The sequence below is a fragment of the Talpa europaea genome (assembly GCF_964194135.1).
Source record: "Talpa europaea genome assembly, chromosome: 3".
NCBI classification, from domain to species: domain Eukaryota; kingdom Metazoa; phylum Chordata; class Mammalia; order Eulipotyphla; family Talpidae; genus Talpa; species Talpa europaea.
In genome coordinates this window covers 114991567-115011266 of record NC_140069.1, presented here as the reverse complement: position 1 = coordinate 115011266, position 19700 = coordinate 114991567, and the positions used below count along the sequence as shown (strand labels likewise).

General features: G+C 35.3%; 1 protein-coding gene across 4 annotated transcripts in view; it reads right to left on the bottom strand.

Moving 5' to 3' along the window:
• MAGI2 (membrane associated guanylate kinase, WW and PDZ domain containing 2) overlaps positions 1 to 19700 on the bottom strand; it is a gene marked incomplete at both ends in the record, with an annotated part of 1136641 nt that overhangs the window by 258963 nt on the left and 857978 nt on the right. For all 4 annotated transcript variants that reach the window (XM_084230806.1, XM_084230807.1, XM_084230808.1 and 1 more), the window contains one exon: positions 19102 to 19159. In XM_084230806.1, the coding sequence (XP_084086932.1) occupies positions 19102 to 19159 (58 nt within the window). The remainder of the gene's footprint in view (positions 1 to 19101; positions 19160 to 19700) is intronic.

Sequence of the window (19700 nt, the reverse complement as noted above, 5' to 3'; positions counted from 1 at the left end):
GGCGCTGCAGAGGCTGTGGGCAGCTTCGCAGCCCAGGGCTCAACCGCTGCGCCACCAGGGGAGGCCCTAAAATCACTCAATTTTCTAAGCATCAATGTCCTCATCTGACATTCAGATCTACTTCTTGGGGTTGCTCTGAAGATAAGAGAAATAAAATTTGCAAAGCATAGGTACATAAATATACATATAATTATAAGGTGTAGTTATTCTTTATTCTTCAAGATATATTTTTTATTACTATTACCAGTAAGTGCACTGCTATTACTGTCATTATTACTATGAGGCTTTCTCATATCTTATAACTCCTCCCCTTGACTCTCATAAAACCTTCAGCGGACTACTCTCATTGAGTTTATTTACTTATTTTCTTATATCCTGTCTTATCATTAAAAGGATTTGAGGTACTTTTATAGACCATCACCAACAAAAATTAAACCAAATCAGGGTGAAGTTAGTTGAATTGAGGAGGAAGATTTGTAGACAAATTGATAATACGGGCCCTATATGTTTAACTTGAGTTATGTGGCAAGTCAGCTTTGCGCTTTCAAGCTGCTGATTCAGTGGGAAAGAGAAACCAGTTATAGTCTAGGGTCTTTAAGATAAACCCAAACCATTGTTCAAATTCCTGTTACTGAGTCTTATGAGATATTTCCTGCAAAATCTTGAATAAAGAAGTTTCTGTGATGTAGTATAAAAACAACCTAAGTGGCAGCTTCAGAAGAATGAATCTCACAGGCCATATTAACCTTATCATACTGAGTTCTGATGATTGATTTTCCTGTTTATTTCCTTTCCAAGATTGTGTATGCTTGTATACAGCGTCCACATGTTACTCACTTTTGTATACTGAGCATTGGACACAATTAAAGGTAATCTTTTTTGGGTAGATAACTAAATGCTGAGTGTATGTTTTAAGAATTTTGTTTACAAATATGTGTTAAGCAATTTCAAGAAACCAAGAAATAGCTCTGAAGTTTATTGAACTTCATTTTTTCTTTTCCTATCCATTCTGTTTTGCAGGTCATTGTATGCATATTTTTATCCTTAGAAAATACAAAAACTTTCTGGAATACATTTAAGATTTATTATTTATTATTTATTTATACAAGCACTGGGCACAGTCAGAAGCGCAGGAGGGTGAGAGAATTCACCAGAGCCAGAGCGGGGAGCAGAGCAGGCAGACTGATGAAGTACACTGCTGAGGGGAGCAGCGGGCAGCAGGAGAGGTCTGTCTGCGTGCAATGTGGGACCCTTGCTCGGCAGCTGGGGATAGAACCAGTGCTGCAGAGGCTGTGGGCAGCCTCGCAACCCAGCACTCAACCAGGGAGGCCCTCTGGAATACATTTATATATAAAATTGGGTTTCTTCAAGGTATGAATTGCATGCAATTGTTTCCTTAGCAAAATCCATTTGGAGCCACCTTCTTTGTGGATACTATGTTGAAAATATTCCCTTTATTACAGTTTCTAGAGTTTACAGTGAATGAAAATACCAATGAATCAGGCTGGCATTACTTGTATCTCAGTAATAGTAGAAATTGGAAAATACTTCAGTATCCTCAGCTAATTGTTACAAAAAATTGCAGTCACAAATGAAGTCATTCATTTAAACCTGCCCCCAAACTTAAAAAGACCTATCACAAAGAAATATTTTTGTAGCACATTAGGGAAGTTTGTCTTCCTCATGCTTCCAACATGAATAATTTCAAGTGCCTTTAGCAAGGATTTGAGGGTCTTACAATGGGTACAGAGGAAGTGAAAGACAAAGGCCATCCTCCTCCTCATTGTTTAGGATCTGTGAGATAATTGCTAACTATTTCATTTAACTTCCATTCAAAGCAGGGACCTGGGAAGCTACCAAGAGTTCTTACTTTTTAATTATGTCTAGTCTATTGTCACATTTCACTAAAAGAATCCTAGGTGTTAAAGAACCAAGTGGGAAAAGACACATATTCTGAAATGGGTATATCCTAATCTCATTTTCATTTACAAAATGAAAGACTGATATGAGACACCTTCATTTTGGCATAGCAAAATAATCTGAATACAAACGGGTGACATTCCATCAACTCCCTTTGCCCATAAATTCACTCATTTTTCTCTTAACTCCCTCCTTTTGCAATGGAAAAGAAATTAGAATGGAAATTTAAAATAGGTTCAAATATATTACTGCTTTGTAGTTCTGGATGAATGTGAGAGACTTAAAAATAGCACATAAAAACAAAAACAGGAAAGATTAAGTCTTCCTAAACCAACTGATTATTTCAGAATAAGGTAAAACATTGGCATTTTCAGTATTTTTATTGTATAAAGCTTTAATATAGTAAACTGTCTTATAAATAACTAAACTTTTAGAGTTTCCAATATGTATTTGCTTTGGGAAATCATGTCTGTATGTATATGTGATCATTATACAGTATTAATGATATTTTATGATTTTATGTAATGTTTCAAAAACTTCTCCCTCCAGGTTCTCCTTAGTCTTTATAATAAATGTACATTTAATGGCTATGTAGATGTCAGTGGAATTAAGATAACATTTCAATATGATTTTGTATTTCAGTTATATCCAGTCTTATTTGTATTTTTTCCTTTCAATGATAGATGATTCCTTAATAAACACTTTTAGCAGTATAACATATTGTGTTTTCTGAAACATAACATTAGAATAAATTTCTGGGGTCAGATAATGAGCTCTTTACATGTCTTTATAAATATTGCTACTTTTACCTTACTACTTTATTTTATTTTTAAATTGTATTTTTTTTTAATTGAGGTAAATTTGGTTTACAACACTGTGCTTTACAGGTATAAGTTCACACCTCTTTAGATGTTTGTTACCATACCACATCTACCACCAAAACACCCATTATCCTCCACCAAAGTCCACTGGCCCTGTCCGAGTCATTGTGGACCACTCCTACCCTCCCTTTCTGATAGCCTCAATTCTACACTCAGATCTCAAGGGTTTGTTTGTTTTAGCTTTGTGTGTTTTTTGTTTTGTTTCTTTATGTTCCACATATAAATGAAATCATCCAACATATTCACTTCTCCTTATTTTGCTTAGCATAAGTCCCTTGAGTTCCATTCAAGTTATGTGGGAGAGAACAGAACAACTTTCACGTGGAGCATGTACTACAGTGAAATGTTAAACAAGGTGTCTGCAGTAATTACTCAAAACCATAAAGCAGCCAGTGCTTAACCAAATTATTTACTAAAAAAAGTGCATGGATAGCGGCAGACATACATAAAAAGTGATAGATATCACTCTTTTCCAGTTTAATTCTCCCACAAAATATATGTTGTGATGATCAGAACTTTATGTGAAGCTAAGGGCCAGCTCATACAATATAACCAATATGCATTTGGGTAAAGACCCACAGAATACTTCAAAAACAGAGTCTCCTAAGGGCATTTTTGTGTTAGATGAAAAAGTCATACCACTTTGATGATGAGATTTGTACTGGAGGAGATGATAACAAGCGGTTGCTATCCTGTGTTACAACAGAAATGTTCTCATATGTGAAAAAACTACTGTTAGGGACAAAATATGGGATAACCATGGAGGTAGGCACTCAGCATTGGGGTTGGGAGACTGGTTTGGGGTACTGGGTTACAGCTCAATTTGTTATCTTTTCTGTGCACACTTGTTCCTTTTGGGTCTTTTCTAAATCTATTTTAATTGGGGCCCTCCTGGTGGCGCAGGCAGTTGAGTGCAATGCTTTGAAGCTCTCTGCAGCCCCTGCAGTGTTGGTTAGATCCCCCTGGCCGAAGAGCAACCCACATGGCGCAGCAGACCTCTCCTGTCTCGCCCACTGCTCCCCTCAGCAGTGTATTTCAGTCAGTCTGCCTGTTCTGTTCCCGGTTCTGTCTCTGATGAATCCTCTCACCCTCCCACACAGCTGGCCTATACCCCGGTTCTTGTATAAATAAATAAATCTTTAAAAAAAAAATCTATTTTACTTGGAGGATAAGGTTGGGATAAAAATCATTATATACTTCATAGAGTTATTGTACACATTAAATGAATTAAAATAAATTACTTGAATGTAAGTACTCAGTGAATTAAAATAATAAAATTTATTTTATATTATTTTATAATAAAATTAAAAAAACATTGGAGTAAAAATTATTATATACTTCATAGAGTTGTTGTATATATTAAATGAATTAAAATAAATTACCTGAATGTAAATACTCAACAAATGCTATCAAGATTTGTCAAATATTTGTTTCCACAATACTCTTTGCTTGGCACTCTGGCAGGGGGTGGAGGGAGGGGCAGTGATCAATCAATCAGAAATATAGTCTAATGGGGCAATAAAACAGGAACAAAAATCATAATATAACACAGGGTTTATGTAATACAATGCTTACCTTATAGGGTTTTGTAAAGCTGAAGTTTAAAAGTATTAGTTTAAAACTAATGTTTTATATATACTTCATTTTAAAATTAAGCTTTGGATAAATGGAAAAATTGAATCCATTCTACTTAGAACTCTTTTAAAGAACAGAATAATTGAATCTCACCTCTTGAAAGATTTCTTAGTAATTCTAACACTTAGGTGATAATTTCCCTTCTATAAATGTCCATTTATTATTCCCTACTGTACCTAATGGGAATGTGAGTTTGCTTTGGGAATGTGGGTGGGAAGATTGAGTCATTCACGTGTTACTTTCACCTGTTCTTTCCGGACATGAGGATGTCGGATCTGGGGATATGGTGTGTCCAAGTGGGAGGTAAAATCACTGCTGAAGGAGATGAATATCCATGTGTAGACTCTGAAAGCCTCACAGCTAAGGGATCTGTCTTCTACTCCATGTAAGACTAATGTAGGGAATATTCTCTGATATATGACCTCTCTCCTCTTCCCCCAAAATAGTGATAAATTATTTAGTTCAGACATTAACTTGTACTGCGTATTTTATGTATATCTTATGCATAAAGGGATTTCATCACATAACCACTACTATTTACCAATTACATGGAAAATTTGATATGTTACTCCCAGCAGAAATAGCAATGTGCCCTGTCAATCATGTCATGAAGCCCCCAGGACTTACAAGATACACAGACTCATTTCAGAAGCTTCAGGCGTGCATTTAAAAATGTTTTCTGCCCATCCCTTCTCATTCCCATGAAATCTTTCATATGATATTGCCAAGTGCAGGAGGAATTGTTGTTATCAAAGGCATTTCAAACCTTTTGCTTATATATTGAGTAAAAGTAGTGAGTTATAAACCTGGAATAGGATAGAGATCATCTATAAGGAAAGTAAAAGGCTACACTAGTTTAAGATCTTTCTGTATTGAGATAAGATCACTGGTGTCTGCCAGTTCTGACTGAATGACTTTAGTCCTTCAAATCACTTATATACATTCATTATTTCATCAGTGTGTTAGTCACTGAGGACACAAAGATGAATATGACACAATCCTTTCCCAAGAGGGCCCATCCTCTAATGGGGGAGACACAAATGCATACATACCTCTCACATGTAATGATAGACACAAAGATACAGAAATACATTGGGGCCTGAATCCAAAGAAATCAAGAGAATTACCAAGGACTCAATAACATCTGAAATTATCCTTGAAGGAGGAAGTTGAGGTGAATATGTGATGCTAAATAGACTGGGAACAAGGTTGTATGGCCAATTCTGAAAGTCAACAGGACTGGACAATAATTCCAATTTTACATAGTAGAAATACTCTCCAGGTTTCCAAATCCAATATTCAGAGTGAGAAAAAGGTGTATAAAAGTATTATTCCTGACTAATGGGTCTTCACTGCTGCCCAGGTTATGGGGAAATAGCTATTCCTCTTACATGTTAGAAAGTAATGGAGGAAGAATCAGAAAACAAAACAAAATAAAACACTACTTTTGATGAGTCTTAGGGAGGAAGGATCTTTTTTCTGGATACCTAGAATCTACAAAGAAACTTTCAATACCTTGCCACTAATAAGTCTGAGTGTGGGCAGAAGGCTTTCATTCCGAAAAGACAGGGACACTGGAAAGAAAAGCATGGAGGGAAAGTAATGGGAATAGAGAACAAAGGTTCAGCAGAACCAAGAGCAAAGAAAGGCATAAGCTGCTTCATAGTTGTTTTTGAAAGATTGCTTTCGGCGGGGTGGGGATGAGTATTGGTAAGATTTTTACATAATTAGTACATTGTCTAAAATTATGCCACACTGGAAGAACAAAGCTTCATACAGATTAGATGATAGTTTCACATCATCACTGTGGTAAGGGGATGATTTTTGCATAACTTGAATGTAGGCCCCCATAGTGGTTAAGTTTGTTTTTATCTAATTTTAAAACTCTAAATAAAGAAGACTATTTCAGAAGAAAATTCCATTTTGCACACTTTTAAAGTTACTTAGTTCCTGTTGAGATTTAAATACTGTTTGATAGATAACACAATTTGTGGAAAGAAATAGTTTGAAGAAAGAATGTCAGCCTTGTAAATAAAGAAAAGAATAAAGGGAGAACTGTGGATAGCAGAGAGAAATGGGACCTAAAATTCATCAAGCAAACACTGTGTGCCTGTCTCTCAGCTAAACAGTTTCCATGCTTTTAATTCATCTGCTCCTCAGAGAGGGTAAACAATTTTCTGCTGACCTTACACTAAGGGGAAGAGGCATGAATCAAACCCAGCTTTGTTTAGTGCCAGATCCAGCAACACTGATTTATGTGATTCTGACACAAATACACACTTACTTTTCAAGTTATACTACTTAAGTGTATGCAAGCATGCATTATGCTTGGTAATATATATTTTAGCCAGGTGACTCTAAATTTATTTTTATCAGTATTTATTGGAACCTGGACACTTTCACAACATTGTAAATTACCTGCTGATTTTCTAAAGAAATGTGAAACTATAGTATCTAATTTTAATTATTAAATGATTTTGAAAGAACCCAATAATTATATGCATAGAAATAGGGTCTATGTTTCATTAGAAAACATGTATTTTTTTTCATACTGAAAAATGTGAGGAATGAAATGATAAGACTGTATGAATGAGGAGCCAACGGAACTGGCTTTGGGTAACATGGTTTTTAAACCAAAAGCATCTCCTCTGCCTTTCCGTGTTCCTTAGGGCTAGTTCTAACTAATTTTCCTGAACTCCACCCTGACCAATTCTGGAAGTTGAACATGGGCATGTCTACCAATTATCATAATGGCAATAAAGCTATTCTGCATTAATATTTATGAATAAGTTTAAAGTTGTATGCAAATTGGAAAGGGGTAGTCAGTAGTAATACAACTATGCATTTCTGGCCTCAGACTTTAAAAAGGATCTACTAGGTCTTGCTGAGGTCTAGTGATGTAGTAAGCAATGAAAACATAGTACTTACTCAGCAAGAAATTCCTGCTATGATAACATGGAACCTGGACTGTGGATGAAAATGTTCTGGTGCACATATAAAAATTAACTGTTAGTGCTGGATTAGGCCATGAGTAATGAGGGGTGAGGAGCCAACTGCACTGTCTGCCCCTCTCAATTTTATGTGTACCTCTGTCTTCACCAAAGTGAAAATCACTTACAATGAATATGACTTGTCATTTTTTCCCATTTTTGAGATCAAAACAATCTTGCAGGGTAAGCTACATTTGGAGATTAAGTTTACAACTATGGTCTGTGAAATTTCTCTAAAATCTCTGACCTGTGAATGAATCATCTGTAAATGTCCCACTCATCTCATAAGGCTCCTGGCAAGAGCAAACAGATGAAACATATGAAAGTGTTTGAAGATACAACATGGTATATAAGTTGATCTGAACATTATTATTTCTATGTAGAGTCTTAGAGTCAAGTCTAACTTAAATGTGGACAATATAAAGTCTCCTAACTCCTGTCCTAGGCTGCAACTCTGTTTCTACCCCTAGTAGATTGATGTCCTGGCTCCTTTAAAACAGAATAAACAGAATAATATTCTGTAAAACAGAATAATATTCCAACATAGTTTTATAGTGATGATTAAATGAGCTTTGAAAAATGCTTAATATATACTGAGTGTTTAATAGGTGGTAACTATTTGATATTATTTTTCTGTATTGACTGATAGTGATGAAGTATTAACATATTAAGTTTATGCCCCAAATTTAGCTTTATTATAAAGCAATATTACAGAAAAAAAGAAATATCCCTGTAAGTTTATATACACAAAAATATATACACAATTAAAGCTGGGAAAAGTGAAGTGAGAAGAGAATGAGGGGACTTTCTTGGCCTTCACCTTTGAGTGTTGTGCTTAATGGAAATTTGAAGTAAATTCTTTACATTATGATGAACTTAACAAGTGGTGCTTGATAAGCTTTCAGAAACCAGACACCTTATGGAGAATTTTTTTTAGATTAATCAAAACTTTTTGTTGGTTCATCACAGCAATATCTCTTTCACTAGCAGAAAATCTTGTGAATCTTCTCAGCCACAGGACAGAAAGTTGATTTTCCTGACAATTTAAACTTGTATCTTAGTTTACTAGGTTGAACTTAAACATGTGACATTTGACAAAGTTTTGTGATTTATCAATTTTTCTGTAATACAATTACAGAATACAATTACAGCTGATTGCATTGTAATGTAATTTCATCTAGTTAAACATAAAGTCATCTGTTAAACACTAGTAATCTAGTAATTAGTATTGTTTAACAATGTTATTTTGTATTATAAAGAAAAGGGAAAACAATATTCTCTTCAAATGTATTCAGCTTTGATAGTGTTTCTTACTCTTTTTTTAATAAGTTTATCTTTATCTTCCTGACTTTTGGATGATAATTTTAACATCATTATCATATCTGCATATATTAAATACATTTCATTTTCCTTATAACTTTGTAAGAAAAATTCTATTATAATAATTCACCTTTCTTGAAAGTCTTCTTTCCTAACATTCATATGATGGGATTGTTAAAATCATTAAAATAAAATTAAAGAATGCTAATATGGGTTACTGTCCAGCCAACTAACAAGTAAAAATTGAAAGAGAATGTTGAAAAATGTTAAGTATTCTTTGATCAGAAATAATAATGAGAAAATAACAAGGCTTAATGTAGGAAAATGGTCAAATTTATACTTGTTAATGCAAGGTGCAGAGGATATTCCTTGAAGTAGGAGAGAGCTTAGCAATCACTTAATGCAAACCACTCATTTAACAGACAAAAGCCAGGAAGGTGAAGTGTAATTCTAAAATCATGGATGCAAAAAAAGGGCAAACTGTAACTGACATCCATCACTGGGACACAAAGGGAATCCTGCAAAGATTATCTGCATATTGAAATAGAGACAAAATCATAGTTTTTATACTAGATGGAGGAGTTACATTTTACATATTCAATCACAGGATGTCCAGTGAAACTACTACTTCCTCAGTTTGATTAAGCTCTCTCATCCCTTTGGCAGAGATTAGAATCTATCTGAGCCGTATGTGATTCCAGTTATATATCTTAAATATCCAAAAGACTAAATTCCAGTCGTTACTTTAACTCCAGAAAGAATTCTTTCCAACACCAGAGGAAAAAGCCAGCTGAGTTGTCTCAGTATGCTAGTCTCCAAAACGATGTGACCCAGATGGATTTTTAGGATTATTTTGACTCTATGTAATTTTTGCTTGATGTGCTAACTTTAGAACTTAATTTCAGTCTAAGACATGACTCCAGAGCATGTGAAGACACAGACTGGCAGCATGAGACAACCTGCAGTTCAGGAGAAGAAGCCTAGAGTGCTTTGAGAGAAAGAATAAACTTACAAGTTGTTTTAAAAATTAGAGAATGTCAATAATCCACTCGTTACATAATCGTGCCTTGGCAAGGGGCCACCATCTAGTGGAAGCTGCTGGCACTTTCTCTGGGTTGCCTAGCAATGAGCTACATGGGATGGGGTCCACTCCCCTAGCAGGAGAGCAGGCATTTCCCAGCAGGTGTGGTGTTCTCAGTGCAGGAAAGACAGTCTCCACGCAGCTCGCTCATGGCCAGCTCCAGAGCTTGTCTGCAACAAGCTTGAGCAATGGTCCCCCAACATGCAGACTCTCCCTCTACTTTCACCAGGCCATTCTCAGGTTCACATGGATAAAAAAAAAAGGGAGAGCAGAAAGGAGTGTGTGTTTAGGGGCAAGGAGCTTGGTGTTTCCATTTCTGATAGGCAATGCCTTCTCTCCCTGGGGTGAGGAGGGCAGAAGGCACGGGGACTGTGATCCTTATATTGTTGCCTTTACTACTAATTTCTCCTGCTCTACCCCTGCGCTACTGTGCCATTTGCCTGTGCTTGACCTCTCTGGAAGGGCATGCTGATAAGAGTGTGACTTAATTTACTAGATTAGCAAAATAATGCTTAAAGACCATGCTCCCTTCCTGTAAAAATCAATGTTTATATTACATTCATCTTATCAACAAATACATTCTCCAAGAAACGTTCATGCTGTAATAATAATTCCCTTGTTTTTTATTACTGACTTCAAGAAAAAATAATTTATGAGAATTGTAAAAATTGCTTCAAAAAAGCATATGTAACTCTGACATTAAGGCAAATAGTTCATTGTTATTTGTAAAAGTCCATCTGCAATGCAACCCAAGCGGTACCTAAAACATTCTTTATTTGAAACCAGAAGATCTGCTAAATAAGGTAGTTTATGAGAGCAAGCAGTTTCTAATAAAAGCATATTTAATTGCAGAGTTGAGTTTTCTTTCCTACAGTTGAAAAGACACTAAGGGAGGCAAAGGTAACTAGAATATAGAGCAAATTTTGGTCATAAGAAAATGAATCAGCCATAGTGAAATGTCTCACAGCATGGAAAATTATTTCCAGTCACACATAAGGGATGCTTTAGGGGTATATACCCAGATCTTGAATGCAGGTTATTAAGAAGGAAGATTGGACCTGAGACAGCTATGACTGAAAGAATCATAGTTTAAAATCATAGTTTAAAAATATTTGAGGTGCCTTGGCATAAAGAGTAAGGAAGCCATAAGCTTTCCCACTGATTAGTCGTTGATTATTAGTATTAGGAAAGTTAATCAACAACCAGTTGAACTTCATGAGTGAATAGTGCAGAAGAAGTAAGTGGGAATTACTAACTACAAACTACAAATGCTAATGTTAGTATAAAGAGCATGTGCATGGAGCTAGATCACTTACTATGAAACCTGACTGCTTTGTTTCTCCAACTGAAAGGACTGATGCCACAAACTATGAAACTAGTCTGGGTTAGCTGGGAGGAAGCAAAAATGGTAAGTCATTAGCTGGTTATAGTTTAGTTAGAGGTCAAGGACCTCTAACTTATTTCAATATCCTTATTCCTGCTGCTTAATTATGAAGTTTATTGTTGTTACATGTGTTTAGATGAGAAAATAATTTGTAAAGAATGAAATTTTTATATTAATATAAAAACATAATCACTCTATTGGAAGGTCGTTCTGAGTCCTACATGGTGTTAAACAGTGTCAACCTTCCTTACTGGATGGATGTCCTTGGGAAACTCACTTAAGTCCGTAGAGATTTGCTTTCCTCATTTCTAAGTGTTGTGATTGTTATTTGGGATTATGGATATGAAAGTATAAAAGTTAAAATAGTGCTTTTAACATTACTACCACTAAAGCAGTGATTTAAACTGTTTCTACTATTACAATCACAAATCCCCAATTATAAAGATGACACACTCATAGATAATTACAAAATAACTTCTGAAGAATTACTCTGGAATTTCAACCCCTTTAGAAGTCACAGAAACATCACACTGCAGTTCTTGCTTCCTCTTTCTTAATGGGCATAAGGAATTATCACTAATTCTAAAAAGAATTGCTATTCTTTACTCAGTGTGGCACACCCTAACCATGAGATTAAGTTATGGTTGCGTTTTTTTTTTAATCAAATAATTTTCCTTAGAATTGTTCACTTTGAGGGGTACATTACAATTATGAAAGAACTGGAAAAGCAAGTAGTGCCAAAGGTGAGGTCTTAGCCATGGTATGAGGATACAGAATATCAAAAATAACTAGCATTTCTTTGAGCACTTAATACACAAATGTGTTAAAGCTGAACACCAACCATTTATGAAACTGTCTAGGTTCAAATACTTGCTCTATTATTTGGTACTTGTAGAAATACCTGGGCTTCAGTTTTCTTATCTATAAAATGTAGATAATAACAGACTTCATAGGCTTTTTTATGAGCATTAAATGAATTACTATAGGTAAAGCAATTAAACTAACAAGTGGCACACAGTAAGCACAGTAAAAGGCCTTTCTCACTTCTGTCACTTCTCCATGGCCTGCCTCCTCCAGAGCTCCGAGCTGAGGGCCTGAAGGGCTGACACACTGCAGCTCTGTAGCACCTACTCTTGCTAACTAGGTAATAAAACTCGATATGGGCAAATGATGTTTAAGAGACTGAGAGCTCATTAACATAGAAAGTCACAGAGGACTTTACCAACAATGTCATTTCAGTTTAGCATCTTCTGTTATATAAATTTGCAAGTTAGGGAAACAATTTCCTTGTTAAGTAGCATTAAAAATGTTGCTAGTTTTTGATGATTGAAGAGAAAGCAAGTTAAAAAATTGGCTTTCAGTATGGGAAAATTTTTTCTAAGCAAAAACAAGATTTTAAAAGGGTATTCTTTTTCTGTTTATTTCTAAGTGGAATTTTTTAAAAGATTTATTTTATTTATTTATGCATACAAGAATTGGGGTGCAAGCAGTACGGGGACAGGTAGGATTCACCAGAGACAGAGTAGGGAGCAGAAGAGGTGGATATACTGAAATACACTGCTGAGGGGAGCAGTGGGCGAGACAGGAGAGGTCTTCTGTGCCATGTGGGTTAGCGCCCTGCCTGGGGATCAAATTCATGCCACAGAAGCTGGCAATAGCTTGATTGCGCTGAGACTTTAACCCCTGTGCCACCAGGGAGGCCCATAATTGGAAATATTTTATATCCACATTGAGTTTTTAAAAATTCTGGAGTTAGAAAATTTAGAGAACTAGGCAAAGGCATGGAAGAAACATTCTTTTTTATTACATCATTCTTCCTTTTTGTACAATGTATGCTTTCTCTTCTCAGGTGTAGACCCCGTAAAATTCCCACAACCCATTCACCTATATACCATCACCATGGTCCCTTGTGCTCTTCCCTCCCCTGTTTTGACCTCTCCTCCTCTCCCTTCTCTGCAGAATGTCTCTGAATTATAGTTGCCTGTCAATTTTTTAAATTTTTTATAATTTTTTGCACGATCCCTTATTTGGTTCCCCTACATTCCTTCTATAAGTGAAATCACCCAATTCTTAAGAAAGAAACATTCTTAAGGTATGACATTGAGTTAAAAATCTCTCTAAACTAAGTTGAATGATTCTGAGAAACCTGTAAAGAGGAGAGAAAAACAAAATCTGCAGTTTCCCATAAGCTCTTAAAAACTGTACATTCTTACTTGTAGTAATATTCTGAAGGAACTGTAAATAGGGAGTATATCAGCAATGCTTATGTTAAGTCCTAACACTACAGTAGAAACATGGAAGCAAGCAAATAAATGACTTTTTCCTCAAAAAAAAAAAAAAAAAAAACAAACCTCTCCAACCACTTATCAGCTTGTTACATCATCACAAATACCATTTACTATGAAATGAATGTGATTTTCCTTTTACATTTAGTGCTATATTGAAGATATTACTGCATCATTTTTTGTACATTTTGGAAATGCAGACAAGTAACATTTTATAGTAGCAGATGTATGATATCATATGAAATATCTGTAAAACCTTTACATGAGAATCACATCTGCCAATCTCCACTATCATTTTTTATTTGTAGTTATATGGTTTGCTTCTCTTTCTGTGCCAGAGGAGGCAGCTTTGCATGAAAGCTGCTCTAGGAAATTGTGTCTTCTGGAATAGCTAGTTAAGCAAATTGTGTAACTGCCATTGAAACCAAAATGTACCCAGCAGACATAATTTCACAAAGAAGAGGGAAAAAACCCTATTTATACAAAAGATATGGCTGTTTAACTGTACATGTTTCACTTTTTACATTAATTTTTTTCCTTTCTTTATGAACAGTGACAGTAACATTTCTAGTTAGCAACTTCGGGACTTCTTAATACATGCTTAGTGCTGTACTATCATGGACTTGGTGTCTGTCAGGAAAAATTGGGCTGACTTTTTTTCTCCTGCTACACAGAGTAGAAATTTGTTCTGTTTGCTCTGCCTGCAGATGAAATAAGATGCTGAGCAGGGTCCATTCCTCTCTAACCAGTGCCAACAGCCCTGAGTTACTGTGTACACAATGTAAACTCTCTGTCAGGACTTGCAAGTCCTGCTCCTAGTGGCCATGTGGCTCAGGGCCTCTCTGAAGTAACTGGTGATGGGGCCGGCCCCATCAGGCTGGGCATAACACTACCTCCCATGGCCAGACACCTGCCACTTCTGCTCCAGACTGCACTAGAGGGGAGCCAGGGAGGAGATGTTGTCTAGAGACCCTTCAATTCCTTTCCAGGGATGGGTCTGAAACTTTGTTTGGATCATTACAAATTTTGCACACTAAGTTAATGGAGGCATTGGGAGCAGAGTTTTGAGCCTGGGCTTGATAGTCAGACTGCCTGGGTTCTCAATAACGTGGGAGACTTAACTTCCTCCGCCAGTTTCCTCATCTGTAAACTTAGATAATTCACCTCATCAATACTATAGAGTAGATTAGAAGTGTGATAAAAGTTGTTGTTCATGTCAATACCAAGCACTCTATAAATATTAACTATTTTGATGATATAGTGATGATGGTGTTATCATTTCTCAACTTTTAAATATATGAAACCTGTAATCTTGAAATTGAATATGCACTGGACAGAATTACAAGCACAGTAGTCAGTAATAGTGGTGAAAAACTTTTCAATCCAGGTATTTCCATTTCAAGCATAGAAACACCTTTTTTGGTTAGTGATTGCTGAGAATTCCTGTCTGTCTGTTTGTGGCTGATAGGAAAATGAGTGTTCGTACAACTGTGCCAGAAGCACAATGCTGATTTCAATCTGACATGCCCTGATGATGACAGAAAACTCACTCAGCAGTGGCTGTTCCCAGTTGCTGGTCTGTTTGAAGGGAGTGATTCATAGATAAGGTGGACTTCTAGTGTCCTTGCACAGGCTTTTTTGACAATGAGTGGGGAGATGGAATTTTTTTCACACTTTATAATCAGCACTGCTAATTACATAAATGGGTAGGTAATTAAATACCAAAAATGGTATCTCTACAGAGGACCCATGTTCATTAATAGAATTAGTGAATCAGCATTTTCTTGACTATAGATTTACAATACAGACCACCATACTTAATTACACTATGTAAATATTTGAATTAATATTAAATACTAAAACTGAAACATGATTCTTAATATAATGATACTGTCATCACTACAGTTATAAAGTCCCTTTATCCCCACACAGTATACTTAATAATTATGTCATCTATAATGAAAAGTTGATATAGCAACTTAAACTATTTATTTTCCTTGTGTGTAATTAGTGATAGGAAATTAGATGACTTTTTTCCCAACAAAAACACTCTATTAGGAAATGCAAATGGCCAACAGGTATATGAAAAAATGTTCAACATCACTTAAAATCAGGGAAATGCAAATAAAAACCACAATGAGATATCACCTTATGCCAGTGAGAAGGCACATATTAAAAAAACTAGCCACAGCAAATGTTGGCAAGGATGTGGAGAAAAAGAAACACTTGTACATTGCTGGTGGGACTGCAAACTGGTCCAACCACTATGGATAGCTGTTTGGAGGATCCTCAAACTACTAAAAATGGAGCTACCATATAACCCAGCAATTTCACTCTTAGGAATCTACCCAAAGAACACAAAAACATTAATTCAAAAGGATATCTGCACCCTGATGTTTACTACAGCACTATTTACAATAGGTAAGATATGGAAACAACCCAAATGCTCAAAAATAATGACTGGATCAAGAAGATGTGGTACATATACACAATGGAACACTATTCAGCAATCAAAAAAGATAAACTCATGCCATTCACAGCAACATGGATGGAACTGGAAGGGATTATGCTGAGTGAAATAAGCCAGAAGGAAAAAGAAAAATATCAGATGGTTTTACTGATAGGAGGAATATAGAGAAACCAAATAAGGGATCAGGAAAAAAATAATAAAAAACCAAAATTAACAGGCAACTATAAGTCAGAGACACTCTGCAAGGGAGGGGGAGGAAAAGGGATCAAAACAGGGGAGGGAAGAGCACAAGGGACCATGGTGATGGTGTATGATTGAATTAGTGGCAGGAATTTTACGGGGACTACACCTGACAGGAGAAAGAATATATTGTACAAAAATGAACAATGATGTAAAATATTTATAAATAAATAAAAAGAAAATCAAGAATAAAAAACTATCTATGGACTGAAATAACCACTGTGTTCATGTAGATTCCACAAACAAGACTGCTCTTCATATAGTATGTACCTTGACATATACATATATAGAATACACATGATGTATACCTTATGAAAATAGTGTAATGAAGATGAAATTCATATTTTTGAAGAGTTAAAACAAAACATGTAAATGGGTGTATTCCAATTAAATGGCCAAGTTATATTTGTTGTAATGGAAAACATGCCTCATTTCAGGTAACATTTACATCATATAGAATTGAAGTATTTTAGTAATTTTGATGATTTTTTTCAGAAGGACATTATTAAAAGTGAATGGTGTATATAACCCTTAAAATTATCTCTGGGTTTGAATCATATGTCTCAGCTTTCTGGTTATCTGATACATGTCCCCATGTACTTAAGTACTGGTATTGGCCAGCCTGATGGGATTATGTAATGAGGGACAATCCATGACAAGAAGTAGAACTGAATGCAACTTGAAGGAAATGAAACTATTTGAACATTGCCTGTATCTGTGATCATATAATCATTTGAAATCTAAGGCCATTTAATATTAGTCTATTTAAGACTGATTAAATGAACATTTTTGACTATGGTAGTAACATTCAAAAATGAAAGTGAAGAAATGTTAAGAGAAATAGAATTATAGCCAACCATTTGAAGAATAAAGATAACCAGCAGAGTTTTCTTTTAGTGTTATAGCTCATGTCTGATTCGATAATTAGTTGTTGGGATCTAGCAGCAGTGGATCTTTTTTTGAAGAACAGAGACCTCAATGATCAAGGAGACAGGATGCATTGCCTTCTGATATATGGGCATCTCACCTTCATGGTAGATACTTAAGGGAGTGAAGGGGAGTTGGAGCTATACACTGTTACCCCATTGGAAGTCAGCTAGAAAGGAACTGAGGACGTGGAACAACAATCTGAAGAATTAGAATAAAATAGGGGTCAGCAAACTATTTCCTGCAGGCCAAATTCGACCAGGTGCATTTTGTAAATAGTTTTATTGGAATATGGTTATGTCCATTCATTCACGTATGGACACCTGTGGTTGTTTTCAAGCTACAATTACTAAAGTTGAGTAGTTATGACAAAGGCCATGCTCCCTCACCAAATTATTTGCTATCTGGTTGTTAATGAAGTTCACCAACACCTGGATTAAGGCAAAGGTTTTTGTCTGTAGGTTTTACAAGGAAGTGATTTGAAGATGAAGTCTGGTATATTACATATCTTAGGTCTCTTTTCTTACATGGAACTACCTTGGATTTCAGATCTAATAGGCTTAAGCACAGTACAGTTCCATTCAGTGAATAAATACAAATTGAGTTTATTGGAAACATTCAATGTTTGATAAATATATGCAGGAACTGCAGGGTACACATTATTATTAAAATGTGTATTTTAATTGATTAGCCATTTAGTGGGGGTAGGGTGCCTTATAACTATTTCCTAGTAAATCCTCCCCCCCTTTTATAATTAGAGATACCTCCAAATATTGTTTGTTTTTTTTTTTTTGCCTCAATTGAGTATCCACATGACATTAGAGCATTAGATCATATGTGAGAAAACTGCATGAAGTGAATTCACCCCGACTGGAAATGACTGACTATGGTGAAAATCAGGGCTTTTCCAAATGAAGATGATGGGTTGAAGCATTTAAGACAAGTGCTCAGAAGTGAGATAGATGTGCAAGGGCTGGAGAACACGGTTACCAGTGGGTGCAACTCAGCACAAAGAAGTGCTTGACAACTAGTGAAAGCTTAGTAAAGCATAGTAACTGTTTGAAGATTGTTACGAAAACAATTTAGCAATAATGTCATCAATCTATTAACCTTGACTATCTAGATTACTATTTTTAAATGGAATATGATAAACAAAACCAGATTAGATAAATAACATGATCACTTTTGTTCTCCACCCTCTACATTTCTTTAGTACACGGTTATAAGGAATATGTAGACTTTGTTATTACCCAATAACATTCACAGTATTATACAATAGGTAAGAAAAAAACTCCATTCAAAGAGGAGGTTCTATAAAAGAAAATCACATATTTAACTTTTGAAAATTATGCATTTTAACCTGATTTTCCTAAGAAAAACATACAAAATTTCATCCCTACTAGAGGCTTTATTCTGAATACAATAATGTATAGAAGGGGTAACTCGTATTATACTAAAATGTATTAAGTCAATGCAATCTGAGCAGATAACAAAAATCTGATCTACAAAAAAAAGTACTATTGATTTGAAATAGAGTCTTATAAGAGAAAAAAGAATAAATTTTATTTCATCCTTCAAATGGAGAGTATGATTGCTTCATTTAATTGACTTCAGAATCTGGTTTAATAAAACATCTCTTTTACACAACCAGAAAGCTCCAACAGTTTGGTTGCAAAACTAAGGGCAATTTCTTTGATATTTTTTAATTATCACTCATTTGGAGGACAGTGTGAAACACACTTTCCCAATTGGTGTTTTAGAATCACTAGTCAAAGGAAAGAAATGACAAATTAGCCAGCTGGAGAGGCAAGAGACAGTTAGCTATTGCCATTAGAGTCTTTGTGGATACTTCAAAGTAAGATGAAAGGGAAATAAAGGGGCTGTTAGCCACACATACTCAATAAATGAAAAACTAACACAATTTCACAACATATTAATAACAAGTTAATATCACACTTAGAGACTTACTCAACGTAATAAGTGCCATATATGGGATCATCGATTTTTTCCCAGCCATATGGAAGCTCTGAAAAATAAAGAGTTATTTTTTTTCAGTAAATAAGTAAGAGTTATCATAGTTTCTAATAACAAGTAATACAATTTAATTATTTGTGGATTGCAGAAATTGTTTATCAATGTGGAATAAAGCATTCAGAGTCAGCACCAAATTTCAGACACATATTGTAGGAACTATAAGAAGCACTGACTTGAAAATTGGCAGTTAAAACAAGAGTTTTCTTTTCTGCAAATATACTGCTGGGTCTAGCTGTTTATGCCATGCCAAGCAGTAGGATGGCACATCATCATGTTATCACCACTCAAGGCAATACAGAAGGCAAATTGCTTTCTTGAAAGTGCATACAGCTTTCTTATTTATTTGTATTGTTAAAAGGAGAATTTTAGGATAAAGATAGGATTTTCAAAATACATTTCTAAGGATAGCAATTTTTTTTTCTCATGACTGGAACAAAGACTTTATAAATTCTCAATTGATAGCCCACCATTCAAGATGGTTAGCTTGCTGTTTTCTCCATGTGGGTCAGAATTTGAATACTGCCAACATGATC